Here is a 27371-nt window from a genome sequence, read left to right as displayed (position 1 = left end):
TCAAACTGTGGTTTTGAGAGAGAGAGATTCTAGCTTAAAGGAGAAAGGGCAAGGAAGCACCTCTGCTTTGGGGGTCTTCTGGAATAAGCTTCCTTCCTTAGAAGCGTTCCTTGTATTTATTTTATTTTTTATTCCTTGTGTTTCATTACTGTTCTTTCCCCCTTTTCTGGAATTTCTGAGGGTGGGAGCTAAGGGTCTTAAGGGGAAAAAATCCTCAGCATCTCTCAAAAACCACAGTTTGAACTTGAAACTCAATACTGTGATTTGAATTCTTCAAGTCATGGTTTGAATTGAAAAGGCTCGCCCCCATGCCAGAGACCAACTTTAATGAGGCAGCAAAGCAACGAACAGTCTCCACATTGTGATTATTTTAAAATGTTAATCCTAGTTGGAGGATTGACTATAAGGTGCTAAGATCAGAAAGAGCATGTGGTAGGATGATTATTCTGGTGCTTTTTTGTGGTCCGACCTGCAGCATGGAGACCTCAGTGAGTAGAAGGTTATTACTATCCGTGGCTTCAGCCTGGGCTTTGGGAGCCATAGAGTCCTTCCTTGCAGTTTGTTTGTTTCCTATAATCTTGAGTATATTCAGTCAGGATTGAATTCCAGCAATCCTCTGGAAACTGACATTCTGCCACATTCCCACATCCTCTCTTAAAAACCGTTAATCACCTCTCCGGGGGTGAAAGGTTGCCCTTGGAGCTTTGCTACAGCCAGCTGGAATGGCTCCTTTCCATGTAGGCGCTGATGAGCTACTCACTCCAGGCCTCTGCACGAGTGGACCTTTGGGAGAATAATAGAAACACTGACTCATCACATGACCATTTGGAAGGGTCAGAAGCCAGAGGCCTCCTTTCTACAGCCAACAACAACTTGGATCCTCCGCCCTCAGCGGAGGGTCCCTTTTGTTATGGAGAAGCCACAGGCCACAGAAGCGGGGAAGAAACGCGGAGGAACTATATATAACCAGGGCATACGCCTAAACTAGTTCTTGAAGATGAATAATATTAAGTTAGATGCTGTCAGAGTTCAAACTCTGAGAAGCCTCAAGGTCTAACAAACCAAAAGCCAAGAAAAAGAAAGCAAACAGCAAGCAAAAGGAGCAAACTGATGGTAAGAGGAGCAAGGTGAGTGCCATCAGGTCAAAATGAACCAGGGAAAGGAAAGAAATGCCAGAGACTATTTAGAAAGTTGTTTTTTTGTTTGTTTGTTTGTTTTTGAAATTGACCAGTAGAAATTTACTAAGTCTTAAATACCCTGAGCTCCTCTTGAGGGGAAAATGAGGATTTTCTTCAAGCACAGAGCTGCATCTCCACTATCCAGGTGCTCACCGGCCAGTGTGGAGCAAACCCTGCCATAGTTCTGGGGTGAGCCAGAGACGGGACTGGAGGCCACGGCAGAGAGTTGTGGGGTTCAGGGAGGAGGTAGCTGGGGTGTGTTGGAGTGTGTGAAAAGATGGTGCAAGGTGTGACAGGTGTGTAAAAGGGACTTTTAGTCCTGTGTAATTGTGTCGAGCATTTGTGGGTAGCTTCCAGGACTGGGAAGGAGCACCTGTTTGACACTGAGTGGTGGCCTAGGTAGGCATGATAAAGGGCACTGGCGTGGTAGATTTCGTGGGCTCAAGTGAAGGAAGGCCTTTATGTTTAGCCCTATTCTTGAATAATTCAGGGTTAGATTCCAGACTATGTGGATACTGAAACACTTTTTAAGTAACAGCGAGGAATGCGGTATGAATGGTGCAGAGAGAAAGTGCACCTTTGGATGTCTGAGGCAAAAAGGAAAGTTGCTGTAGGATCCTGAGGGTCCTTAGGACTCAGGATGGACATTTTTTTTTTTTTTGGATTTTTATTTATTCATGAGAGACACAGAGAGAGAGGGAGAGGCAGAGACACAGGCAGAGAGAAGCAGGCTCCATGCAGGGAGCCTGATGTGGGACTTGATTCCAGGACTCCAGGATCACGTGAACCCTGGGCCGAAGGCAGGTGCTAAACCGCTGAGCCATCCAGAGATCCCTTGGGATGAACATTAATATGAAAGTTGCATTCATCTTACAATACAGAATATTTTGGTGACCTAGTTGCTGAGAATTTGTTGCTTAGATTTGAAGATGGATCAAGACTAACAAGGTGAGGGCAGCCCGTTTGGCTCAGTGGTTTAGCGCCGCCTTTAGCCCAGGGCGTGATCCTGAAGACCCGGGATAGAGTCCTGCATTGGGCTCCCTGCGTGGAGCCTGCTTTTCCCTCTGCCTGTGTCTCTGCCTCTCTCTCTCTCTCTCCCTCCCTGTGTTTCTCATGAGTGAATAAATAAAAATCTTAAAAAAAAACACTAAGAAGGTGAGATAATGGGCCTAAATCTGAACATCTGGGAAAACTGAAGCGCACGGGTTCAGGTAGGGAGATTGGTTTAGCAGCTTGAGTTCAGGAAACAAGAGCAACAACGTGAAAGCCTGACAGCCAGAAACACCACTAATGGAAACCGCTATGAACCACCAGCATCATGCGGTTGCCGGAAAAGCCAAGTCCTATTGGGCTGTGTTAATAAACATTTGGTATCTGCAAGGAATGGGAGGAGACGAAGGCCCAGGCCGTTGTTGGTGCACCGCGGTCACTTGTGGTCACCAGTGTTGGGGATCCCAGTGACAGCTTAAGGCAGCCGGTGGGGTGGGAGGGCAGCTGCAGAGGCAGAACCAAAGGAACTGGAATTGTTTAGCCGGGAGAGAAAGCGCCTCCTAGCAAATGTAGTCGCGCAAAACTGGCTTGGGCCCCCCTTCGGCAGGTGAGCTCCTCGTCCCTGGAAGTGTGAGAGCGGAAGCTTGGGTGGCGGGATCTGGGGGGCCGGGGGCCTCCTGCCCGGGGCAGAGGGGTCTGGGCGTCCTCGCTGCCTCCTCCCGCTGGAAGGTCCGCTTTCCCTCCGCTGCCCGCTCCCCGCCCGCCGGTCTCTGGCTGCGGCCCGGCCCGGGGCAGCCGCGGAAGGGGGCGAAGGGGCGCCTCCGGGCCCGGGCGTCGCCGGCGTCCTCTGGCCGGGGGCAGGTGGACCGGGGCGCGGCGCTGCCTCCGCCTTCCCGGGCAGCCGTGCCCCGCGCCCGGCCTCGGCGCCCGCCCCCGCCCCCGCCCCCGCCCCCGCCCGCTCGGGGAGCCCCGCGTCTCGGCCCGGCCCTGGCCTCGGTCCGGCGCCCGCAGCCCTCCCAGGCCGCCGAGCGGAGCGGGGCCGGGGTGTGGGCCCGGGTGAGGCCCCGCCCCCAGGGGTCCCTGATCTTTGCCCCCGCCCCGGGCTCCGCGCTCGTCCAGAGGCCGCGGCCGGCGAGCGGCGCCGCTCCTGGTCTCGCTCCGCGGCGCCGGGCCCCCGCCCTGCCCCTCCCCGGGCGCCCGAGCGCAGCCCAGCGGGGCCGCCGCCCGCCATGTGGGCCGCCCTGGTCCTCCGCGCCGCCTGCCTCGCGCTGCTCCTGCCGGGGGCCCCGGGCCGCAGCCACGGAGGGAGGCCGCCGCCCGGGCGGCTCGCGGCCGAGAGGTGAGTCCGGGCCGGCCCGTCCCGTCCCTCCGCGGGGCGCTGCGGGGGCCCAGGGCGCTGCGGGGGCCGAGGGCGGGGGCGGGGGGGCGTCGGGCCCGGCTGTGGACCTTGCGCCGCGGGTCTCGGCGGGTCATGCCCGGGCTCCGGCCTGCGCGGGGGGCGGGGGCGGGGGCGGGGCGGGGCGGGCGGGGCGGCCCGTGCTCCCTCCCGATTGGCGCCGCGCCCCGGGAGCCTCCCCGCCGCGGCCGGGCGCGTGTCTGCGGGACCCTCGGGGCGGCCGCCGCCTGGGGGCGCGCAGGGGCAGCTCCGCCGCCGGGGACGCGCCTGGGGCCGCTGCAGCCGGGCCGCCCCTCCGCCCCTCCGCCCGCCGCCCCGATGGCACCGCGGCCCCGAGCCCGAGCCCGAGCCCGAGCCCGAGCCCCGAGGTGGCCGCAGGACGCCGGGCCCCCAGCCGCCGCCGAGCCGCCGCAGCAGGGCCAGTGGGCGACGGCGCCTGCCGGGAGCATCCCCCCCCCCCCCGGGCGGCCCCTCCGCTGCCTCCCTCCCTCCCTCCGCGACGACGTCAGAGAAGGAAAAGTCCCCTGGAGGCGCCGGCACCGCGCCGCGCCCGGGGTCCCCTCCCAGAGCACCGGCCACGCCCCACAGCGTCCCCCGAGCGCCGCGGGCGCCTCCGCCCTCCAGGCCGGGCCCCGCTGTGCACCTGCCGCCAGGTGGGCGCTGCACGGGCCGCCGGCCGGGGGGGGGGGGACAGCCCGGGCGGGGCCAGCCGCCCTCGGGAGGGCCTTCCTCGCCCCGCGCCAGGATGCCCCGCTGAAACCCGGCCGGACCCCCCTCCCTGCCCAGCCCGCGGGACCAGCGCCAGGCACCGCCGGCCCCTCCAGCACGTGCACCTGCTCCCTCTGCCTCCAGCACCCGCCCCCTCCCTCCGCCCCCAGGGCTTGCCCTGTCCTCCCGCCCATCTCGGCCCAGACTCCGTCCTGCCAGGAAACCTCCCCTGGCCCTCCTCACGACCCCAAAGCCTGGCCCACTGGGGCACCAGTCACACTGTCTTGTTACCACCTGGTCCTTCATCTGCCCAGCGTCCCTTCAGGCTAGGGAGGCTTGTTCACGGCCCTTCTGCCTGCCGCGCCTCACCCGGCTCCCCTTTCCTGGCACCCTCACCCCCACCCCAGAGATGTCACCTGGGGATGCTATCTCTGGGGCTGCCTTCCTCCTCTGTCTCTTCTCCGGGCTTCCTTTCTCAGCCCTTCCCTCCACGGCCGTCTAGTGAGCCCCTACTATGTGCCAGGCACTCCTCTTGACACTGAAGTGGACCAAAGAGATGAAGCCCTGGTCCTCAGAGGATGAGAGGGGGGACAGACAATGAATGAATCAGCAAATTGATAAGCACTTGAATGTCCCAGGAAGTACTTCTTCTTATGGAGAAGACTAAACCTTACCCTTCTAAGGGTGGGTGAGATAGATCTCTCCGAGAAGGTGCATGGGCAGAGAGACCCAGGTAAAGGAGCAAGTGGCCTGGGTTCCTTCCTTCCTTCCTTCCTTCCTTCCTTCCTTCCTTCCTTCCTTCCTTCCTTCCTTCCTTCCTTCCTTCCTTCCTTCCTTTTTAAGTTTTTATTTACTTATTCATGAGAGACACAGAGAGAGAAAGAGGCACAGACACAAGCAGAGGGAGAAGCAGGCTCCCTGTGGGGAGCCAGACGTGGGACTCGATCCTAGGACCTGGGATCATGCCCTGAGCCAAAGGCAGACGCTCAACCACTGAGCTGGGTGCCCTGAGCTGGGTACATTTCTGAGGAAGGACCTTCCTGATAGAGGGAGCTGCTGCTCTGTGTTCATGTGGTGTCTGTCGGAAGCTGGTGTCTCTTCTCTCCTACCTTTGTCTTTGTCTTGCCTCCAGGAGAGACCATCTGGGTCATTTTGGCGGCAGGGGGAGAGGGGTACTCCCCATTGCTCCTCTGGCAGGTCTCAAGAACTGTTGACTGACTTACTGACTAGCTGGGAGGCTTTCACTGCATGGCAGACCAGTCCCTCAGCCAGCACAGAAATCTGGAAAGTGCTCTCTCCTCTCTTGTAGACGCCGGCTGGGCCCCCACGTCTGCCTCTCGGGCTTCGGGAGTGGCTGCTGCCCTGGCTGGGCACCCTCCATGGGCAGTGGGCACTGTACCCTTCGTAAGTGCCTGTCCCTGTGCCCCAGACATCCTCCACAGCAGGGTGCTCGCTCCCTGGGCTGGCCTATGTAGGGCAGATTGGGGTCCCCGGCCCCCCACTCCCTCACCTGCGTTTCTCCTCTCAGCCCTCTGCTCCTTTGGCTGCGGGAGTGGCATCTGCATTGCTCCCAATGTCTGTTCCTGCCAGGATGGAGAGCAAGGAGCCACCTGCCCAGGTAACTGGGGGTGGGCCGTGGCTGGTGGGAAATACTCTTTTGACACTGAGACTATGTTCCAGGCTCAGGGCTTTTGTTTCAGAATATCATCTTCCAACAACCCACTTGGTAGGCCTTCTCATCTCCATTTTACAGATGAGGAAACTGAGGCACACAAGTTAGTGGCTCACCTAGGGTTACATGGCTAGCAAGTGGCACAGCTGGATTTAAGTTCCAGTCTTTCCCTCCAGAGCCACCTTACCAACAGAATTTAGGAGGAGCCCCGTGAGGTGGGGGCAGCTGGCACTGCGGTGAGGGTGTGCGCTCATGGATGTGATCCATTGTAGAAGTCCATGGACCCTGTGGCGAGTATGGCTGTGACCTTACCTGTAACCATGGCGGCTGTCAGGAGGTGGCCCGAGTGTGCCCTGTGGGCTTCTCCATGACAGAGACAGCTGTCGGCATCAGGTGTACAGGTGAGAGACCTGGGCGTGGTGTGGGTTTGCAAGGCGAGTGGGCATCCTGTCTCATCTTCCATCCCTCCCGCCAGTACAGCCTCCAGAGAGATGCCAGGCCAGGCTGAGCGAGGCCGAGCTCTGGTTGGAGCGTGGGCAGGGAGGCAGGCCAACACAAGAAACAGGTCCCTTCTGCTATGAGCCAGGAATGGAGCAAGGGGCTGGGGTGACGAGTGGTGGCTTGGTTCCTGCTGTTGTCCATCCCTGCTCCTGAACAGGCGAGAGGGGAGACAAGTCAGGATAACCCCCTAATGGGGCCGTAACCAGTGAAGTGCGGGGAGCCAGACCCACAGAGGGGCAGGGAACCAGGACTTGGAGACTGGGCTCACCACGGAACGTTCCCTTGGGACCCTGGTATTTGAAAGACCAGGAAAGCCAACCTCAATAATTATTTTGTAACGGTGCTATTTGTGATTTTAAAAGCGTTCTCACAGGCAGATCTGTTGCCTTCTCAGAGGCAGCCACTGGGACCAGTTTCTTGCGTATCTTTCTAGAGAGCTGAAAGAAAGCCTTTCTTTTTCTTTCCTTTTTTCTTTTCTTTTCTTTTCTTTTTTTTCTTTTCTTTTCTTTTCTTTTCTTCTTTCTTTTCTCTTTTTTTTGAGTTTTGACTTTGTATAAATAATGTTTCTTCCCCAAATATGAAAGTAAAAAATAACTTACTTTGGAACATTTGGAAAGTATAAAAGAAGGGTAGAAGGTAAAAACAGACATATCCCCAAAGCCCCTACTCAGAGATATTTTACTAAAATGAAGTCGTTTCTTTTGCTTTTTTCCCTGGATGTATATGTGTTTGTGAGTGTGTGTGTGTGTGTGTGTGTGTGTGGCGTGTAGATCTGTGTGTTTCATAAATTGGAATTATACCTTACGTAAAGTTTTTGTCCATCCTTTTTCTCACTTTATATTGTGGGTGGGGAACAGTCCTCACAACGTAATTTTTAGCGGCCGTGTGTGTGGTTGCTGTAACTTGCTGTCCATTGTGTAGGTTCTCCGCGATGCTTCACTACGACAAGTAACGCTGCAGTAAAGAGGCTTTTCGTGGGCCTCTCCCATCATTCCCAGAAGGAGAACCGCTGGGTCAAGGGTCTCACTGAGGAGTCTTAGTGCTCGGGGCCCATTGCCACATCCTCTTCGGGAAGGCTGAAGCAGTCATCCTCCCATGAATGTGTTTGCTAGGGAGCACTTCCTGCACACACTTCTTGTTGCAGAGGCAAATTGGACCTGGAAGAGCCAGAGAATGATGTCAAAGTTAGCACCAGGCAGGGGCGGGGGTGGAGGGCACTGGCCACCATCACAAGGGATCCCAGTGAGATGGGGTTTAGTCAGGGTGGGCTTTCTAGAGGCCATTCATGTGGTCCCCAGGGGCTGGCTGTGAGGAGAGCAAGTGGGGAGGATGGAGGTGTCCGGCAGGCACGGGGCCGGGGGTGGGAGACTCAGATGCAGACTGCAGTGGGTGGCATAGATTATGTAGGTCCTTAAGACCTGCTGTGGCTCCTAGAGAGGGGATGCCATGAAGCCAGGGGTGGGGAGTTCTGTCCCTGGCACTCCTCACCCCACAGGCCTGAACTTCCCCAAAGGACTACTTGGATCTGGTCCCCCTGCCCTGGGCAGAAGCCTTGGGGCCTCCTTGGCACTCTACAGCTGAACCTCAACCCACTGCTTCAGCCTCTCACTGCCCAGGCCGGCAGGAGGAAGCTCCTCAGGCTCTCTCTGCTGGTGGCCCTCCTTCTGCTGCCTCGTGGTCCTCTGCCCATCTGTTCTCCAGCTTCTGGGGCCAGGCATTTCCCGGTGGGGCATGTATCACCTGGTGGGGCTCCAGCATCTGGGCGTGTGCCATGGCTTTTAATGTTAGCAGACCGTAGCCAGCTGGAGGGTCTGTGCCATGCCTTGGTCACATTTGTGTCCTCCGCGGCACCCCTCCAGATCTGCCACATACAAGTGGTGCTCAATAAACATTTAATGGGATTGGATCAGCCCTCCTGCTCACTCTCCTCTGCCCTTCTAGGGTTGCCCTGTGGTGGGGCCATTGGAAATGGTTCTGTCTTAGCTATTCTCTGTCCTCCAGTCTCTGTGGGTCACAAAGGAGCCCAGCCCTCAACCTCTGCTATCTGGTCGTTCACTCATAGCCAATGACTTTCCCAGTGGTGCCTGGTCTTCCTCGGGGTGTGTGTGTGTGTGTTGTGGGGCGGCGTGGTTTCCACCCTGCTGAAGGTAGGCTTCTCCTGAAACAGCGTCCTTGTGGGGTCAGTTTTTTTCCCCCTGAACCCAACCACATGCAGACTGGTCTGTGCAAGGATGTTTTCTCTCTTCCCAGACATTGATGAATGCTTAAGCTCCTCTTGCGAGGGCCAGTGCGTGAACACGGAAGGCGGGTTTGTGTGTGAGTGTGGGCCAGGCATGCAGCTGGCTGCCGACCGCCACAGCTGCCAAGGTGAGTGGCCCAGAGACAGGTAATGCCACCACGGCCAGGCTCTGAGTCGAAGGCGTGGCCCCACCCAGCCCAACAGGTGCACTCCATGCATTACTGCATTTCATGGTCCTCTGTGGGCAATACTGTTATCATCCGTACTTTACTGACTGGGAAACTGGGGCTCACCCAAGGCCATCCCAGGAGGAGGCACTGGAGTCATCTCGAATCCTGGCATGTCCAGCCCCTGCTCTGAACTGGTGCTGCAGGGTGGAGGGATACAGCCAGAGATGCTGAGGGGAGAGCCAAGGACAGGATGGAGGAGGCCACTGAGGTGAGGGAGGTTCCATGGAAGAGATATGCCTGCTGCAGTCCATCACCTGCTGCCTTCATTAGCTCCACCTGCCCCCGTGGCTGAGCTGCCTGGGTCTGGTGGGGAGGGCAGAATTAGGTTGGGGTGAGGGGTAAATGCTGGGGGAGCCTGGGGAAGAGAAGGAGTCTGCTCCTGAGTGAGGAGGATGAGGGAGATCTTTTAATATAATTACCTATCCCTTAAAGATGACTTTTACTTACAGAGGAAACATTCTCTCTTAAGGCAGATAAGGAAAAAGATTCCCTATGAAACTGGTATTATTTTCTATTGTTTGAAATAGTCATAAATTGTAAAATACATTTTAAAAGTTGCTACCTCCAAGACCCTTTCTGCCACTCCTGCGCTCCAACCCTGCTCTCCAAGCCTGGTATCTTAGTTTGCTTGGGCTGCTATCACAGAATCCCACAGAATGGGCCAGTTACACAACAGAATTTATTCTAATGGTTCTGGAGTCCCAAAAGTCCGAGGTCAAGGTGCCAGGCCATTCTCTTTCAGGCCCCCCCTTCCTGGCTTGTGGACAGTCGCCTCCTTGCTGTGTTTTCCAGGGGAGAGAGAGCAAGCTCTGATGGCTGTTCTTATAAGGGCGCTACTCCCATTATGCGGGATCCCCCTTCATGACGTCATCTAAACCGAATCACTAATAAATAAATAAACAAACCCAATCACTGCCCAAAGGCTCCCCCCCTCCATCACATTAGGGGTTAGGACTTGAACATATTCACCCAGCACCTGGTTATTACTGCTCTGATGCATGCCCTCCTTGCCTGTCCCCACGATGCGTCCATACACACGTACGTACTCACAGAGACAGGATGAGTAGCTGACAGTTGCATCGCGCCGACCACTTTACGTGCATGTTCTCATTTCATTCTCAGGCTGATCTTGTGAGACTGCTACTGTTTATTTCCACTTTCCTGATTAAAGAAATTAAGTAACTTGCCCAAGAGCATGTTAGAGTTGGGGGTTTGAATCCAGTTGATCCTCTGCTTGCTATCTTCTTCTCAGCAATGGAGCTGATATGGGGATCTCTCCGTATCAGGGCAAACAGACCTGCCCTTGCTCTTTTTAAAATGCCGCCTGGTGCTCTGCAGCACAAATATCCCATAGTGTACTGAGTCTTCTCTTGTTGATGGACATAGAGATTATTTCCAGTTTTTCACGATTTCAAACAGTGGCATGGGGAAGCTTTGACAGAGGAGGTGCTATGCAAGCTGAGTTTTGAGGTATAAGAGTCTTCCCCCCAGACAAGACGGACAGGCATTCTGGGCAGACAAAAGAACATGGGCAAAGAGGGAGGCCCACAAGGACATGGTGCATTTGCAAGATGGCTGGACAAAGGTGAGGGAGAGGGAAGGATGTGGGAAAGGCTGCCCAGGGCTTGTGAGCTGTGGGGTGGCATTGGCGTCTGCGAGAGCAGAGAGTGGCCTGGGTGTTTGGTCGGAATATCCCGGATGCAGTGTAGTGGACGGCTTGGGAGGAGCGCAAGGAGAGGCTCCAGGCCCTTTTTCTTCTCCAGATCAGAGAGGCAAAGGAAGCCCAGGCTGGGGTAGGACAGTGAGGATGGAGAGAAGAGGGCTGGTCCAGGGAGGATTTCGTTAATATGCCGAATGTGGGTGGTGAGAAACAGAGGGCCTAGGAGGGTCCCCCACAGCCCCGAGTGGGAGGGATGGCAACAGAAGAAGAGGGGAGCACACAGCTCTGACGCTCCATGGGGAAATGAGCTGCAGTCTTGCCCTGGTCCCTTGCAGACACTGACGAATGCCTTGGGACCCCCTGTCAGCAGAGATGCAAAAACAGCGTAGGCAGCTACAGGTGTTCCTGTAGACCTGGCTTCCATCTCCATGGCAACCAGCATTCCTGTGTAGGTAAGGTGGGGGGACCCTGTTGTCTTCATACTGAGGCTGCCCATCAGAAAGATGGGCAGGGCGAGCCCAGGGACAGGGAAAGGCCAGCGGTCCGGACCTCCTGGCCGCCTGGAGCCTGTAAGCACTTGAGCCTTTGCTCAGAGCCTGCCTTTCCCTGGGGTTGGCGTGGCTCCTCGTGTGAGACCCTGTCTTGGACTTTTCCTGGCCACATGCCACTTTCATCCTGTTATGTTTCTCTTCTACCCCTCTCCCAGATACACCCCAAGGATTCCTCTCTGCTCACCCATTTTCTTGGCTGCCTTTGCTCCCCTTGGTAAATAAAGCATGTTATGTCTTGGTTCCTCTGGTTTAGAAGGAGACCCCTGTTTTCTTAGCCCATTAGCAGAAATTTCCAGAAAGGGATTGGCATGTTTGGCTTAAGCTTGGCTCATGAGTTGAAGGTGGGGGTCCCATGGGCCTGAAAACAGACCTTGTTCTGGCGGAGTTTGGTATTTGTTCCACAGTCTACGTTGACTAGTGCAGTGATTCTTGAGACTCTTTTTCAGAGGGGGCCACACTATCCCCTACTTACACGTGGGAAGGTGGAAGGTTTGGAGGTGAGATTCCCAGCAGGGCTCATCCCCACCAGCCAGCAGGTAACCAGCCCTTAGTAGTGCTGGGAGATGCGTCCCTGGTGCATCCGTTAAATGCCAACTGGGTGTATGAACCTTCCAAGGGAACCAGCCGCAGATTTCAGCCCCTCTTAGACATCTGAGTCACGTCCCATACCCTGAGGCAGGGATGGACCCTATGAGAACATGGCGAGGAGACTGCCCCAGGCTTCTGGGCTCGGGGATGGAGGAAAAAGGGGTCGGCAGCCCCAACAAGGCAGCTGTTGGCAGCGAAGCTCTCCTACAGATGTAAACGAGTGTCGGAGGCCCCTGGAAAGGCGAGTGTGTCACCACTCCTGCCATAACACCGTGGGCAGCTTCTTGTGTACCTGCCGACCTGGCTTCAGGCTCCGAGCTGACCGCGTGTCCTGTGAAGGTGAGCAACCAGCCTGCCGTCCTGGCCCCTGGCCCCACCCCCGCCCACCCTGTGCCCACTCCCGCCTTCTTCCTTTTCCATCGGTTCTTTTTCAGGTCATCTTGTTATTTCCAACTCATCACGTCCTCACTTCCGCTTCCACTTTTTTTATCCATTCGTCATCCTTTGTCATTTTACTGTTTCCCTGACCCTTTTGTTTTCTTTCAAATGGTAAAAAGGAAAAACAAACGATAGAGGAGCATGTGACTGGCAGGAGTCCTAGGAACCTGGGCTCCCAGGGACACTGGACAGTGCCGTGTCAGCTCACTGCCATACCTCAGTGGTGTGCCTATTAACATGCATGTAAGGTCATCTAGATACTGAACGTGTTCTTTCTAGTTCATGGCAAGCTTTCCCCAGGCTGTTCCTTCATCCCAGGCCTTAGCATCCCCTCCTGGGAAGCCACCTCTGGGTGGGGAGCAGGGGACCTACTCCCAACTGTCACTGGGCTGGCTCTTGTGTGTTGTTCCATCCACCTTGTGTGATCATCACTGTGGCCCTCCCTGCGGTCTTGGGTCGAACAGGTGGTATTAGACCCGTTTTGCTGCTGAAGAAACTGGCCCAGAGACGTTCAGTGACTGGTGGTAGAGGAGCTTTGTTCAGACACCCCCCCCGCCCCCACCCCTGTCTTGCCTCCTGCCTCCACTGCCTCCCTCAAGAGACACCTGTGCTTCTGTTTCAGCTTTTTCGAAAGCCGCTCTGGCCCCATCGGCCATCCTGCAGCCCCTGCAGCACCCACCCAAGATGCTTCTGCTGCTCCCAGAGGCAGGCCGGCCTGCCCTCTTCCCTGGACACAGTCCCCCTTCTGGGGCTCCGGGGCCCCGAACTGGGGTCAGGACCACCAGCCTGCCTTCTCCCACCCCTGTACCATTCACGTCCTTGTCCTCTGCCCCAACTCAGCTGCTGGCCACCCTGGTGCCTATCCCTATACCTAGTGCCTCCCTCCCGGGGACCCTCGGGCCTCCCTCACAACTACAGGAGGTGACCCCGTCCTTGCCCAGGGGCCTAGCAGCCACACAGATGGCACCAAGGTCCTCTGCCTGCTGGCACCTGGGAGCCATGTATGAATCGGGGAGCCACTGGACAGAGCCTGGGTGTTTCCAGTGCTGGTGCCAGGTAGGTGGGAGAGACCCTGGGGGTGCCCTGGTCTGGCATCCAGGGCCTTGTGATGGCTGGAACTCCTGCTTCTGCTTGCAGAATGGGGAGGTGACCTGTGAAAAGGTGACGTGTGAAGCTGCTTGCTCCCACCCGATTCCCTCTGAAGATGGGGGGTGCTGTCCGTCGTGTGCAGGTGGGAGCTGGTCTGGGGAAGGCTGTGAGTTCCCCACAGGGTCCTACTTCTTCCCTTCCCTAGTCCTTCTGTGGCTGAAAGACTGTCCTCCAGTTGTGGGGTACATTAGAATCACCTGAAGGGTAATTCCTGGGCCTCACCCCCAGAGCTTCTGATTTATCAGGTATGGGCAGGGCCTGGGAATTTGTATTTCTAACAAGATCCCAGGTGATGCTGATGTCTTGGTCCAGGAACCACACTTTGAGAACCACTGGTCTATGCTGTGATATCCCTCAGGGGAACTTTTCATCATCTGTGGGTTCTCTTTGAGCTTCATTCATTCATTCATTCGTTGAGTTTCTCCAGATCAACCCAGTGGTCCCCGTCCCCTCCCCCATCTCCCCTCCTACAGCCAGAGGAGTCGTTCTTTGTAAATTCTGTCCCCCTTTCCAATTTACTCCCATAATCTGCTTACAATAAAGACCCTGCATCTTAACGAGTCCTTGGATAGAGCTTCTCAAAACTTGCTCTTCACAGGAATCCCTGGGATCTTATTAAGACACAGCTTCCCATTCAGTAGATCTGGGAAGGGGCCTAAACTTCTGTGTTCTCTGAAGCTCCTGGTGATAAGATGCTGAGGCTGCTGCAGGTGGAGCAGCAGCAAAGACATCTCCCAAAGGGTTAGAATGAGAATAGACTTAATGATAATCATGACCTTTTACCATGTTCCCACTATGTCCTGAGCCCTGAATGTGAATGCCTGGGCACCTTACATCTGAGGCTGTGGATCTTCCCAAGGTCCCTGAAGGGCACATGGTGGTGTTTCCATTTCACAATAAAAACAACTGAGTCCATAGAGGTTAAGTGACATACCCAAGGTCACTCAGGTAACGGAATGGACAGACCGGGGCTTGGAACCCAGGCATGCCTGACTGGCCTTCCTGCCTTATGGGAATAAAATGCCATGTTCTCAATAGAGTTCTGGGTTTACAGACATGAATGGGACCCTCTCCTAGGCCATCTTCTGTGGGTATCTCCTGCTTACTTCTCCAGGGGTCCTAGGACCACACAGTCCTGGGTTTCTAGATCTGCCACTCCTGGGCATCCAGGCCGGTGAGAGAAGATTCTAGGTACATTATGCCTGGAAGAGTAATGAGACCTCAGGCTTCCTCTACTTTGAAGATGTCTAAGGCCTCCACTCCTGTTTGTCTTTCAAAGGCTGTTTTCATAGTGGCGTCATTCGAGCCGAAGGGGACGTGTTTTCCCCTCCCAACGAGAACTGCACTGTCTGTGTCTGCCTGGTGAGCATCACAAGAGCCTCAAGGCCTTGCGGGTATTTTCCTAACCATCTGGGGGTTTTAGAGGAAGAGGGAAACATCCGATGTTAAAGGTGAGCTTGTCAAATGGAGGGAGAGTTCCCAGGTTGTGCATTTTGGTCGGAACCTGTCACATTTAAAGGCGTGGGGGTCTGAGGAGCCAGGAGCCAGCAGGCAAACAGGATCCATCCATCGAGGAAGGGGAGGGGATGAAACTCCCTCGGAAACTTCCCACCAGGGAGGCTGTTTTCCTCTCCAGGCAAAATACTTGCCAGCACAAAGGTATCCACATTTGGGAGGGAGGAGGCTTGTTACCACACTCAGCTTATTAAGAGGATTATTTTGCTGTAGGCAAATTCGTTTCTCTAAGAATAGTTATTAAGCACCTACTGTGTTCCGGACACTGCCAGGTGCTGTCACACAGATTCGACTAGGAGTACTTGGCGAGTTCCAGGCTCAGGGCTCGGGGCTTTTCTTCTGTTGCCTCACCCGAGGCTCCTGGCAGCTCCTCTGGGTCAGCTTTCCTGGCCCCTTCTACAGATGAAAAGACAAAGGCATGAGCTGGGATGTGAGCCGGGGTCTGTCTGCGTCCATGGCCTGGGCTCTGTCCACCACTCCTCACTGCCGTCCTCTGACCGTCACTGGCCTGGTGGTGACAGCAGAGGCCGCAGGACAGGGGGTAGGGCACATAGACAGCAAGCGCCGCCCTGTACCGAGGTCCCCTTGGGTGCCACACATGGGGGCCCATGTGCAGTGGCTGAGCACTTTCATGGATCCTGTTGTGGCCCGTATCTTCAGCAATCCCCGATGGAAGGGTCGTTTCCAGCTCATCACACAGATAGGGAGACCGAGGCTCAGTGAGCGACGAACATTGGCCAGAATCTCAGGACTCATTAGTGAAGGAGCAAACACTATAGCTCAGCTCTGGCTGGCTTGGGGGCTGGTGGGAGGGGGAGAGGAGTTTGCCTTAACTTTAAATTTTAAAGTTTACCTTTTTTTTTTTTTTTAAGATTTTATTTATTTATTTATTTGAGAGAGAGAGAGTGAGTGAGAGAGCACAAGCATGGGGAGTGGCAGGCAGAGGCAGAGGGAGAAGCAGGCTCCCTGTGGAGCAGGGAGCCCAATGCAGGGCTCCATCCCAGGACCCTGGGATCAGGACCTGATCTGAAGGCAGATGCTTAACCTGCTGAGCCACCCAGGTGCACTTAAAATCTGGTCTTAAATTTAATTCTTTGAATAGCCAGTAGAGTCACCTGGTTCAAAACTCAGATGCACAGGGAAGTGGTGGAGCAACCTCTGTTCGCCTCTCCCTGGCATCCTTCCAGAGCTTCTGTTATGCTTTAGGAGGATGTAACACTAGGGCCTGGGGCCCTGCACACTGTCCTTGTGTCACCATGGTGGCATTCAGCAGTCTGGGATGGCTTCCTTTTTTTTAATTTTTATTTTTTATTTTGTTTTTATTTATGATAGTCACAGAGAGAGAGAGAGGCAGAGACACAGGCGGAGGGAGAAGCAGGCTCCATGCACCGGGAGCCCGACGTAGGATTCGATCCCGGGTCTCCAGGATCGCGCCCTGGGCCAAAGGCAGGCGCCAAACCGCTGCGCCACCCAGGGATCCCTGGGATGGCTTCCATTAGGAGGCGTTGGTGTTGCACAGGAGACCTGAGGGATGGTGTGAAGTAGGGAATGAGCTGATGGGGTGTAGGACCTAGTTCTCCTCCTCCCCACCTCTGCCCCCACCCACCACCATGTCTCCCTCCTCAGGCGGGAAATGTGTCCTGCATCTCCCCAGAGTGTCCTCCCGGCCCCTGTCAGACCTCCCTGAAGTCAGATTGCTGCACTTGTGTTCCAGGTCAGTGACTCTTCGGGCTTTGGGTGGGAGGATTTTGCTTTTTGGTGTGATTTTGGGAGCAGGGTGAGTGGAGCAGAGGAAGGAGATTGATTTTTGCTTCGGAAACTCAGATCAAGCGAAGCATTTCAAAGTGCCAGTTTAAGTGAGCACCTACTATGTGCACAGTTGTTTGGAAGCTCGATTGGGCTCCCAGCCCAGCCAGTGCCCTGCCCCCCCTTCCACACAGCCAGGAAGGGCTATGAGTCCACTCCTGGCATGGCTCTGTCTTGAGACTGGGAGGGCATCTCCCTTTCCCCACTAACGAGTTTGTCCTTTGTTTAAAATGTGGTTCTCTTTTCCTGGGATGACCTCATCATCATCATGAATGTTCCCTGATGGCTCTGTGCTGTTGCCTGCCAGCCCTTGGTCTCACTGCATTTGTGTGGCTCAGCCTTGAGGGAGCACTATTCACAGCCCCATTTTATGGATGACAAAACCAAGGCTCACTGAGGTCAGGGATGACTGCCCAGTTAATACCAGAACAGAACTTGAAATCAAGCCTACTAATTACAAAACTGGTGTTCTTTAAACAAAAAATGCTTTTCTTAACCTTTAAATATTATTTTTAGCTAAGACGTTTTTTAATAGTAACATACTGCCTATGAAGTAGGAACTGTTATCATCTCTTATCAACCCCGATCTACAGATGGGAAGACTGAGGCTTAGAGAAATTGAGTATGTTGCCCCAAATCTGTCCCTAGTGAGTTGTGTAGCTGGTATTTGAACCCAGGGGCGTCTGACTAAGCCAGCTTTCGGGCTGTTTTATTGGAGTGAGGTTGGAGAGGAGATCTTCAGATGAGAGGCTTTCACTGATTCCTCCCAGCCTCCAGGGGTGGCGTAGGTCCCAGTCCTTGCCTTAGGTGTCTGGGGCAGTCTTTTTTCATTTCTGCTTTTCTCTTACTCTTTAGTTATTTGGGGAGTCCCCTCCCTTTTTTTGGTTAAGGACATTATTTTACATGTGATTCATTCTCCATCAGTTTTTAAGCAACAGCTTAGTTTTCATCAAGGGTTTGGAGGGGAGTGGTTGGCTCCTTGAGCGGGGCAAGCTGTGGAGCATGGTGGGAGCATGTTAGCTTCCCGAGGGTCCCGCTGCCCACTGTTCCCCTTTCTTTGTAGCTGCCCCAGCCCAAAGCCCTTGAGCTGCCTCTCCCTTTCTCCTCTGCAGTGAGATGCTATTTCCACGGCCGGTGGTATGCAGACGGAGCTGTGTTCAGTGGGGGTGGTGACGAGTGTACCACCTGTGTCTGCCAGGTAAGTGGCTGCAGGAGGGGGGCCAGGCACAGGACTTCCCTAGCGCGCCTTGACCAGGAGAATAGGAGCTGCCACGTGGCAGAAGGGACACTGAGGCAGCAAAGGCATTAACGGGACCTGCCTTCACCAAGGCCGGCCCACAGTCTCCTTGAAGGTCACCCTGCTGCAGAGCTTTTTATAGAGCATCTACTGTGTGCCTGGAGCAATGCTGAGCGCTGAGGACACAGCTGGACACGGGACAGCCCCAGTTCCCTCTGTCATGGCCTGTTGTAAGGGCCTAAAGATGTCCCTCTGGCTGGGGTGCAGAATGTGGGCGTCAGGCAAGAGAAGAGGCTGTAAACAGGGATGGTGCTTGGGTTGGGATCTGAGAAGCAGGGCTCAGTGCAGGATTCTCACGTAAGTGATTTTCTGAATGCTCTCAGGAGAAGCTGGCCAGGGAAGCAGGATAGGCAGGGAAGGGAGCCCTGGAGTGAGGTGCACGGCAGAGACGGGTGTGCCCAGAGGCCAGGGAGCTGGGCATCGTCAGTTAAACGCATTCTCTCTGCTCCCCGGGGAGTGCAGTGCCCGGGAGGGAACCGTCCAGGTACCGGGAGGGCTCGGTCCCTGTTAACCAGAGGTAGGGCTTGGGGGAAGGGATCTTGGGGAGGAGGGGGCCCTATAGTCTCTGCCTCAGACTAAGTCATGAAGGGCTTTGCCGGCCAGGCTGAGGGCTCTGGACTTGGCAGAGCTGCTGATGGACTTTAGGTTTGGAGCCATGCGATCACATTGGTACATGAGAACGTTCTCTGGCTGCAGAGTGAGGGCAGACTGGAGTGAGAGAGAGCAGGAGGCTATTGCAGAAGTGAGGGGAAGAGGTGTAGGAGTTGCAGCCCGGGTGGGCAGGGGCCCCCAGCTCAACAGACAGGACATCTCAGAACGTGCTCCCGGCCTCCTCCTGCCCCTTCCTCCATCCCCTCCCTTGAGATTCTTTGTCATTTTAGAAGGGGGACAGCAGCCAGCCAGCCTCTTCTTTAGCTTTCAGATGGCCCAGGCCCGGGGAGCTGCCCTCACTGGCCTGTGCCCTCGGTTCTCTTCCAGAATGGGGAGGTGGAATGTTCCTTCACACCATGTCCAGAACTGGACTGCCCCCGCGAGGAGTGGTGGCTGGGCCCTGGACAGTGCTGTTTTACCTGCCGGGAGTCCACACCCATGACAGGTGAGGGCCCCCAGCATCCGTGCGTGTGTGTCTGTGAGTGTGTGTGTGCCGGTGTACAAATGTATATGTTTATGGTTTTGCAGGTAAGCGTATGTCTGTGTGAGCCTGCTGTGTGTACCAGGCACGTGTGGAAGCAGCTGTTCTTGGTGTGGGGGGAGGTGTGCTGTAGGTCTGGCAGGTGTTCCAGGCCTCCTTGGCACTTGTGCCCACCTGCCCTTTCTCCCTCACTGTCCCCTGGCCAGGCTGCTCTCTCGATGACAACGGGGTTGAGTTTCCGATTGGACAGATCTGGTCTCCTGGTGACCCCTGTGAGTTATGCATCTGCCAGGTGAATGGCAACCTGCATGCCTTCGGCTGCTCCCCCAGGCTGTCCCTGCCTCACCCCTGACCAGGCCCTCCTGGCCAGGCATCCCTGCTGCTCCTGAAGCTGGGCTGCCTTAGCCCGCCCTTTGTCTCCCTCCTATGCTGGCAGGTTCCATCTGTACAGAATGGGGTGTGACCCACTGCTTGTGAGGAGTCAGGGGTCCCAAGAGCAGGATTTCCCCAGGCATGGGTAACTGAAGGAGCAGGACAGCCCGAGGCTCTGGGGTTCAGGGCTTCCCTGCAATACTGCAGGGTTTCCTTCACGAGCCTGAATCTGTGGCCTCAGCTCATCTGAAGTGGATAAGGATATGGTGCACAGGTGTGAGAGTCAGGTGGCCCCAGATGCAAACACAGCCACTTACTGAGAAACGCTATTGTTGCAGCTCATCATTTAGGTACACGTTGGCATTCTTCTCTGCTTTAGAAGAGCATTTAGTCCCTTGGATCTTAGAGCTTTATTTCTCAAAACGAGGTCCATGCCTGGAGCCTGCTGGACACGCAGAGTCTGGACTCAGGATCTGCATTTTAATCCCGGGTGACTCGTGTGCACATTGGTGTTCGAGAGGCACAGCCTTCAAGTGTCTCCCAGATGCAGCATTTGTTAAAAAGCCGTAGACCCTTGCAAAACTTGAAAACATTTCATCAGAGTTACAGGTGGGAGGAGGGCACATCCTCCGCCTTTCCCCTCGATGACTGATCCAGAGAACTCGTAGTATGAGAAAGCAACACAAAACCTTCATCGATGTTCAGATTCTTTGAGAACAAAAAAAAAAAAAAAAGAAAGAAAGAAACCATATGTGGTGCCTTTGTCTTCTGAAATAGACATTTCTGGTGGAATAGCTTTCTATAAAAATAAGATTTTATTGTACTCCATAGGTTTGGGGTGAGCGAGGGTTCCAGGGAATGGCTGAGAGAAGAATTTGGATGGGGTGGTGGTGAGCTCTGGCTGCTGCTGGAGAGGGACAGGAAGTCACAGAGACCAAAACCCCGCTCTGACCTTCCTACTCCTTAGATAGGGGAGTTCTCATGAAAGGCTCCCACCCCTTTCCCCAACCTCCCAGCTACATCATGGAGCCCTTTGGGCAAGCCTCAGCCAGTTTACAGCATTGCCCTTTCTTGGGGATGGTGCTAGAAGGGTGGAATGGGGCAGGGAGGCACAGGGCCTGATGTTACAGGTGGGGTCTTGGTGAAGTTCTTTCTTCCTTCAGGCAGATGGCTCAGTGAGCTGTAAGAGGACAGACTGCGTGGACTCTTGCCCTCACCCAATTCGGATCCCTGGACAGTGTTGCCCGGACTGTTCTGCAGGTGATTTTCTGCATAGCACCCCTGCTCCCCTCGGTGGGGATCCTCCCCCCCCTCCCGCCCCCGCGCATCTGGGATCACCCTGCACCAGGCTCCTCCATGCAGAGGATGGGCCACACAGGCTTCATCCCCACTGCCGCACAGGGCAAGCCCGTTTTACAGATGAGGGCTTCAGAGACGTAAAGCAGTTTGCCCAAGGCAGGCCCTGTGTGGGTGCTGGAAGCAGATACAGAGATATGCTGAGCTTATAGCCTGGGCGGGGTGACAAAGGAACCGTACCTGTGAAACAATTGGTGGGCAGCGAGAGAACATAGCAATGACGCTTCATTTTTTTATATTAATGTCCTCTTTTTTCATGATTTCAGAAGTAGCATTTTATTGAAGAACATGCAGACAGCAAAAATAAAAACAATTCAAAAAGGGCCCCTTATCACTTTTAGCCTCTTGGTTTGTTTTCCGAATCTCTTTTCATGAAATAAGTAGCTCTATCTCTATGTCACACACCTGTAACATGTATCCCTATCTAACGAATAACATACGAATGTTCTGAAGTATGTCCCTGTTGTGCTCTCACCTGCTTTCATACTTACTAGGCTGTGATGAATGTCATCAAGGTGGCAGCACTCAGATCAGGCCTTGGCGGGCTTGGGGAAGCCAAAAGGAGAGGTGTGGGGGAATGTCCTGGAAGGTGGGGACTGGCTGAGTAGGGGTAGGGTGGGGGAGCAGAGAGGACGGCTGTGGTGCCTGGGCACTGTGTCTCCTAGTCCCTCTGGCTTGATCCTGCCCGGTGAGGGGCAGAGAAGGAAATGCTCTCTTCCCTGGAAGTGGAGACACACTGATCCTTCAGCTAAATCCAGGGAGAAAAAAAAAAAAAGGCAGCACCCAATCCAGACCTGTGTTTTGTCCTTTCCCTAAACCCCCGGGATGACTGCCTGGGGAAGCAATTGGCCTGCCCTCTGCAATGCAGAAAACCCTCAGACCTTCACCCTTGGCAGGAGCCTGGTCACCAGCCACCTGCCTGGCTGGCGCTCACCCCCGTGCTCTCTCTGGCAGGCTGTACCTACACGGGCAGAATCTTCTACAACAACCAGACGTTCCCGTCAGTGCAGGACCCGTGTCTAAGCTGCATTTGTCTGGTACGGACCACCCAGACCTACCCCCTGTCTGTGGAAACCACCCAGGGATTGACGCCAGCCCCTGGATCCAGAGCCCTCCAAGAGGAAGGTCACTCTGGTCACGGCGAAAGTTGGCTCCCTCCAGCCCTCCTCAGGGTGAATCTTTATCCAGGGCCAGAGAAATATTTTTAGACCTGCCTGGTGAAAGTCCTCTGCTTCTGGGGGCATCTTGGGGGCTCCTTGTAACTTAACGTGTGAGTGCTCCCTGAGGGTGTGGATGAGGGACTCAAGCCCAGGGTCTGTGCTGGAATCTTTAGTGTACTCACGTCGCAGAGCTCTTGCTGTGTGCCGCATGGCTCTCCGCCCTGTCTTTGCAAGAGCTCAGTTAATCTTCAGGAGAATCCTGTGAGGTATGTGCCACTGTCATCTCCATCTGCTAAGGTCGGAAAACTGAGTCACAGAGAGCTAAAGTCATTCCTTCAAGATCAGGATCAAGACTGGTCAGCTGAAGTGCCAAGAATTAAATCCTGTGTTCCTGGAAGTGCACTTTTGCCCCTAAGCCAGGCTGCCTCTCAGCCTGAAAAAGCATGTGAGATTGTTAATATCACCCAGGATTTGGAAAATGGGGTTGGGGGGGGGAGTCCCTATTGCTTATCATGCTGGCGACATTTGATGCCAGTGGAGCTTCTTGGCTGGCGGTGCGTGCAGCGTGGAGAGGACAAGATCTATAGGATCAGAGAGATTCAGAGTGAACATCTTGGCCTCTGAGTGGCCTCGTTCATTCACCTGCTTCAGGGAGCTTCAGGCTCCTTCTTTCTCCTTGGTTTACGGTGCTCACCTTTCCTGGGTTATTCATGGATTTGTTCGGCTGGGGCCTGTTCACAGATGCGCTGCATGGGTGTGGCCAGGCCCTTGGCTTTGTGGGGTTTGCGTTCTGTCAGGAGATAGCCTCTAACTGAGTGAGCATCTCCCCCACCCATGGGGGCTCTGATGGCCACTCGGTGGTTCTGTGATGGCCCTTCCCAAGCGCCCCATCAGCTGCCCAGAACAAAGGGCTTTGTATGTTTTCTGTGTCGTGCAGCTGGGCTCAGTGGCCTGCTCCCCCGTGGACTGCCCCATCACCTGCACCTACCCCTTCCACCCCGACGGAGAGTGCTGCCCGGTGTGCAGAGGTGAGTGGGACCCGCTGCCCCACATCTGAGGCTCCTGGGCACGCCATGGCTCTCATGGCCCCGTCTCCTCTGCCCTGCAGATTGCAACTATGAGGGAAGGAAGGTAGTGAATGGCCAGTTGTTCACCTTGGACGATGAGCCCTGTACCCAGTGCACGTGCCAGGTAAGCCGGGCCTGGCAAGTCAGAAGCTGCCCCGCCAGGCACTGCTTCTTGCCTTCTGTCCCTTTGCAAAACTCTGAGTCCCCTTAGTCAGTGTAAGCCCACCTTCCGCCTGCCTGCCCAACGTTAAATACCTGCCAGAACACCTTCAGGTTTGTGGTTTCCTTAAAGTGGCCCTGCTGTTTCAGCCTCTGTCCCTGGACCTTTCTGTGGGTGGAAGAGATGCGTGGGGGCGCTGCTTCAGGAGGGGAGATGGTCTGGGCTGCCTCATGTGTGTCCTTGTGCTTCCGCAGCTGGGAGAGGTGAGCTGTGAGAAGGTCCCCTGCCAGCTGGCCTGCTTGGACCCCTCTGAGCCCCCTGGGGACTGCTGCTCCTCCTGCCCAGGTAAGCAGGCCTCTGGGTCCTGGAGCCTCTCCACGGGCTTCTTGCACTTTGCTCTTCTTCCCAGAAACCTAGAACTTATAAAGGGCTGGAACTGTGATACCCAAGCTCAGGAAGGGAAGGGGTTTTGCTCAAGATTACACAGCCAGCCTGTATTGAGGACAAGCCCATGCCCGGCCTTGCTCATCCTCATCCAGTGTTCCCGATGCCACACTGTGACAAGTGTGTTTATTTGCTGTTCCTTTTCCTTCTTTTTTTTTTTAATTTTTATTTATTTATGATAGTCACAGAGAGAGAGAGAGGCAGAGACACAGGCAGAGGGAGAAGCAGGCTCCATGCACCGGGAGCCCAACGTGGGATTCGATCCCGGGTCTCCAGGATCGCGCCCTGGGCCAAAGGCAGGCGCCAAACCGCTGCGCCACCCAGGGATCCCTCCTTTTCCTTCTTTACTTCTTTTCCTAATCTCTTCTGCTTTCTTCCTCTTCTATTTTTTAATTACAATTTAGGAAATGAATCAACTTTGCAGAAAAGTGATAGCTAATATGTGAATACTCTTTAGGTGCCAGGCTCTTTTTCACAGCAACTCCAGTCCTATTATCATCTCAGTCTTCCCAATGAGGAAGCAGAGGCACAGAGAAATGAAGTGACCTGCTCAAGGTCACACCACAGATGGGCAGTAGAGCCAGATTTAAGCCCAGAGTTGATGCTTTTATTTATTAAATATTCTATTTATTTATTCATGACACACACACACACACACACATAGAGAGAGAGGGAGAGAGGGAGAGAGGTAGAGGCAGAGGCAGAGGGAGAAGCAGGCTCCCTGTGGGGACCCCAATGAGAGACTCGATCCCAGGAACCCAGGGTCACAACCTGAACTGAAGGCAGATGCTCAACCACTGAGGCACCCAGGTGCCCCAAGTTGATGCTTTCAGCTCCTACATTGTCTTTTTTTTTTTTTTTCCTACATTGTCTTCACCATCATCTTCGTCTTGTCTTTCTCCATCATGAGTGGCCACGCACGTTAATCTTTTGGCAGAGGTATAAATAGGATGTGGACAACCTGCTGTAGCATGTGGTTTTGAGGTACTGACAGAGGCCCACGGCCACCTGTTGTCAAAAGCTCCCATTTAGCCTGGTTTGCTCACCCGTTAACTTTTAAGCTGACATTTAGGTAGTTTCTTGCTTCTTCTTTTTCCATCCATAATGGACCTACTGTGAGAAATCTTGGGTCAGACAACTTATTTTTCAATATTTATGGGTTGCATTGGGGCCCTGTGGTTAGCAGGTGGAGTACTGGGTCGTGGGGTGTTGGGAGCTGTGTGGGACCTCCTTAAGCATGACAGTGCATCACCAGATGGGGCTCCTTGGAAACAGGAAACTCCCCCTGATGTAGCTGGCTCCTCATACTCCTGCCAATTCTGTGCTTTGTGTCTTGAGTTTAATTTTTCTGATTTAACATGTCCATAATTTACCTTCATTGTGGCTATTTTGTACTTTTTTAAAAAAGATTTTATTTGTTTATTCATGAGAGACACACAGAGAGAGAGGCAGAGACACAGGCAGAGGGAGAAGCAGGCTCCATGCAGGGAGCCCGATGTGGGACTCGATCCCGGGTCTCCAGGATCACACCCTGGGCTGAAGGCGGCGCTAAACCGCTGAGCCACCCGGGCTGCCCTCCTTTTGATAATTAATAAAAGTAACAGTTTTCTTGAGGTATAATTCACATACCATGCAACTCACAGGCTTGGAGTGTACAATCCAGTGCCTTCAGTATATCCAGAATTGGGCGACCATTCTTGGGATGATTTTAGAAATATAAAATCATTCTAGGTTTCCTGGGCTTGACAACCTCTGTCTCCTCCTGACCATACCTTTCTCCAGTACTCTTCCTTCTGTGCTTATTCCCTCTCCGTGTTCTCTTTGCTTAGGTTCTTCCTTTGCTTGTTCTCCTCCCATGCATCAAGCCCTTAATGATGTGCCAGCTCCAGGCTGAGACTTAAAAAAGAAATTTTTTTTTCAATGGACTTTATTTCCGAGAGCAGTTTTGGATTCCCAGCAAAAGTGAGCAGAAGGTCCAGCCTTCCCCTGTGATCAACGTCCTGCACCAGATAGGATGTTTGTTACAATCAGCGAGCCTCCCACACTGACACCTGGTTATCACCCAAAGTCCCCTGTTAACATCGAGGTTTAGGCTGAGATTCCCATGCACCATTCATTCAATGCTTGGAGTGGCCCTGCAGGTCCTTATGATGCCCATTTTACAGAAGAGGACGCAGGAGCCCAGCAGAGTTCCATGCCTTGTGCCAGGTCACATGGCCAATGCCCAGCAGAGTGACTTTGGCGGACTGCCTTCCTCTGCTCATGGTTCCTTTCTGGTGTTCCCTGGAGGCAGGGGCCAGCTGGTCCTGGCCAGGGCAGAGAGACCTCTGTCCCCAGTGCAGCTCATCCCAGAGCCGCCTTGGCCATCTGACAGAGCCACTGTGCATCTTGTTTCCTCTGCCTCTCTCTAGATTCCCTGGAAAGAAAGGCAGTGGAGGTGGGCAAAGCAGCTCGGAGCCCCCGTGGAGACGCAGAGGCCCCGGTCAACTGTAGCTCGTGCCCGGGCACCCCAGCAGCGTTGGCTCAGAAGCCAGTGTTTCGTGTCCTCCAACTTCTCAGGACGAACCTGTCTGACACACAGACTTCACCCATGAGCCCCTCAGGAGCCCACACCTCACCCTCATCCCCTTTGGGACCCAGGGGCACATTCCCAGGGGAGCCTGGGGCCTCCCAGCCCTCATTAGGGCCTTTGATCCCTCCACGAGCCTCCAGTCTACCTCCAGTCTCTCCTGGGGCTCCTGGGCCTCCTCCTGTTACTCCAGAGCCCTCATCCTCCTTCTCTGGGGCCCAGACACTGTCCAGAAGGCCTTCTTCACCTGCTGTTGTCCTGACTGAAGCTTCAGTCCATTCCATGAGGGCCCCCAGCCCCTCAGAGACCCCTGCCATTCTCCTCAGGCCTCGCAGACTCTCTCCTGCCACTGCCAGACTCTCTGCAGCCCTTGTAGCCTCGGCCACCTCCAGCCCTCAGTGGCCTGCTGCGGGGACCTCACGGGAGGAGGAGTCCACCAGCTAAGCAGGCCTCCAGATCAGGACTCTGCGTGGGACACGCCGGACAGAGAAAACTGCCAGCGGTCCTGGGGCTGGTAGGGAGGCTCTGGGGCGGATGAGGCTGGTTGACACCAGGGGGCTCGCTTCTGCATGGCCCCATGCAGCCTTGTCCCCAAGAAGCATTTGGAATGTGCTGTGAGAACAGGCAATCGGCCCTCTCCACGGTCAGGATCCTCCCTGGACACTGCGGCCAGCCTTTTGAAGAAGGTCTGGGCCACTGAGGATCCTGCTCAAGAGGAGGGGAGTCTGAGAGGACCCAGGATTCCCCTGGGCTTGTGCCACCAGCCATCATGTGTCCCTCCCTGAGGTTCCCTGATTAAAGGCTGTCTCGGTCTCCCCCAGGCTACCTGCTCATTCACTCCAGACCTTCGGAGAGGTGGGGCAACTTCACGCCGAGCCCCAGGTGGTAAACCAGCACCGCAGCTCAACCCCCCATTCCCAGCTTGGGAGAAAAACTCGCGCCCGAACTGGAGTGGGGTGGGCTCTTGTGGAAGCACCTGCTGCCTTTGATGCTGGGGGGCTCTCCAGGGAAATAGGAAAAGATGGACAGGGGAGGCTTTGCAGGTTGGGTTCCTTGGGTGGGGGGTTGTATGGGGCAGGAGCCACAGTTCCTGAGGGCCCCTGTGGGCGGAAGGCAGGGAGTGCAGCAGAGGGAGGGTCGCGAGCCTCCGCCAAGCCCCTTGGCAGCTCCGAGGGCCCCTCAGAGCAGTCCTG

The 27371-nt window shown here is 54.9% G+C and overlaps 1 protein-coding gene across 5 annotated transcripts; it reads left to right on the top strand.

Annotated features, from left to right (window-relative positions):
* The first annotated feature begins 818 nt into the window (after window positions 1–818).
* VWCE (von Willebrand factor C and EGF domains) lies at window positions 819–26993 on the top strand. Of its 5 annotated transcripts, none has more exons than XM_077861856.1 (20): window positions 819–1127; window positions 5582–5676; window positions 5801–5890; window positions 6217–6345; window positions 8696–8812; window positions 10910–11026; window positions 11924–12052; window positions 12774–13207; window positions 13289–13382; window positions 14580–14662; window positions 16442–16529; window positions 17734–17819; window positions 18897–19014; window positions 19257–19322; window positions 20590–20682; window positions 21733–21815; window positions 22876–22966; window positions 23047–23129; window positions 23420–23510; window positions 26021–26993. In XM_077861856.1, the coding sequence occupies exons 1-20, from the start codon at window positions 1111–1113 to the stop codon at window positions 26620–26622; spliced, it is 2706 nt and encodes a 901-aa protein (XP_077717982.1). In that variant the 5' UTR covers window positions 819–1110; the 3' UTR covers window positions 26623–26993. The 5 variants fall into 5 exon arrangements, with proteins under 5 accessions (XP_077717982.1, XP_077717981.1, XP_077717983.1 ...); XM_077861855.1 differs by having other exon boundaries at window positions 820–1127; window positions 19257–19342; window positions 20586–20682; XM_077861857.1 differs by lacking the exon at window positions 819–1127 and adding an exon at window positions 2571–2775 and having other exon boundaries at window positions 19257–19342; window positions 20586–20682.
* Window positions 26994–27371: the final 378 nt, after the last annotated feature.

Source organism: Canis aureus, chromosome 21 (assembly GCF_053574225.1).
Source record: "Canis aureus isolate CA01 chromosome 21, VMU_Caureus_v.1.0, whole genome shotgun sequence".
NCBI classification, from domain to species: Eukaryota; Metazoa; Chordata; class Mammalia; order Carnivora; family Canidae; genus Canis; species Canis aureus.
This window is presented reverse-complemented; position numbering and strand designations above follow the sequence as displayed.

What these genes read in the sequence shown, in the direction of transcription:
- VWCE (XM_077861854.1), top strand. Translation starts at nt 3,398, where the DNA reads ATGTGGGCCGCCCTGGTCCTCCGCGCCGCCTGCCTCGCGCTGCTCCTG. An exon ending in GCAAGGAGCCACCTGCCCAG is followed by an intron (nt 5,891 to 6,216) that starts GTAACTGGGGGT and finishes GATCCATTGTAG; the next exon opens with AAGTCCATGGACCCTGTGGC. An exon ending in CGACCGCCACAGCTGCCAAG is followed by an intron (nt 8,813 to 10,909) that starts GTGAGTGGCCCA and finishes GGTCCCTTGCAG; the next exon opens with ACACTGACGAATGCCTTGGG.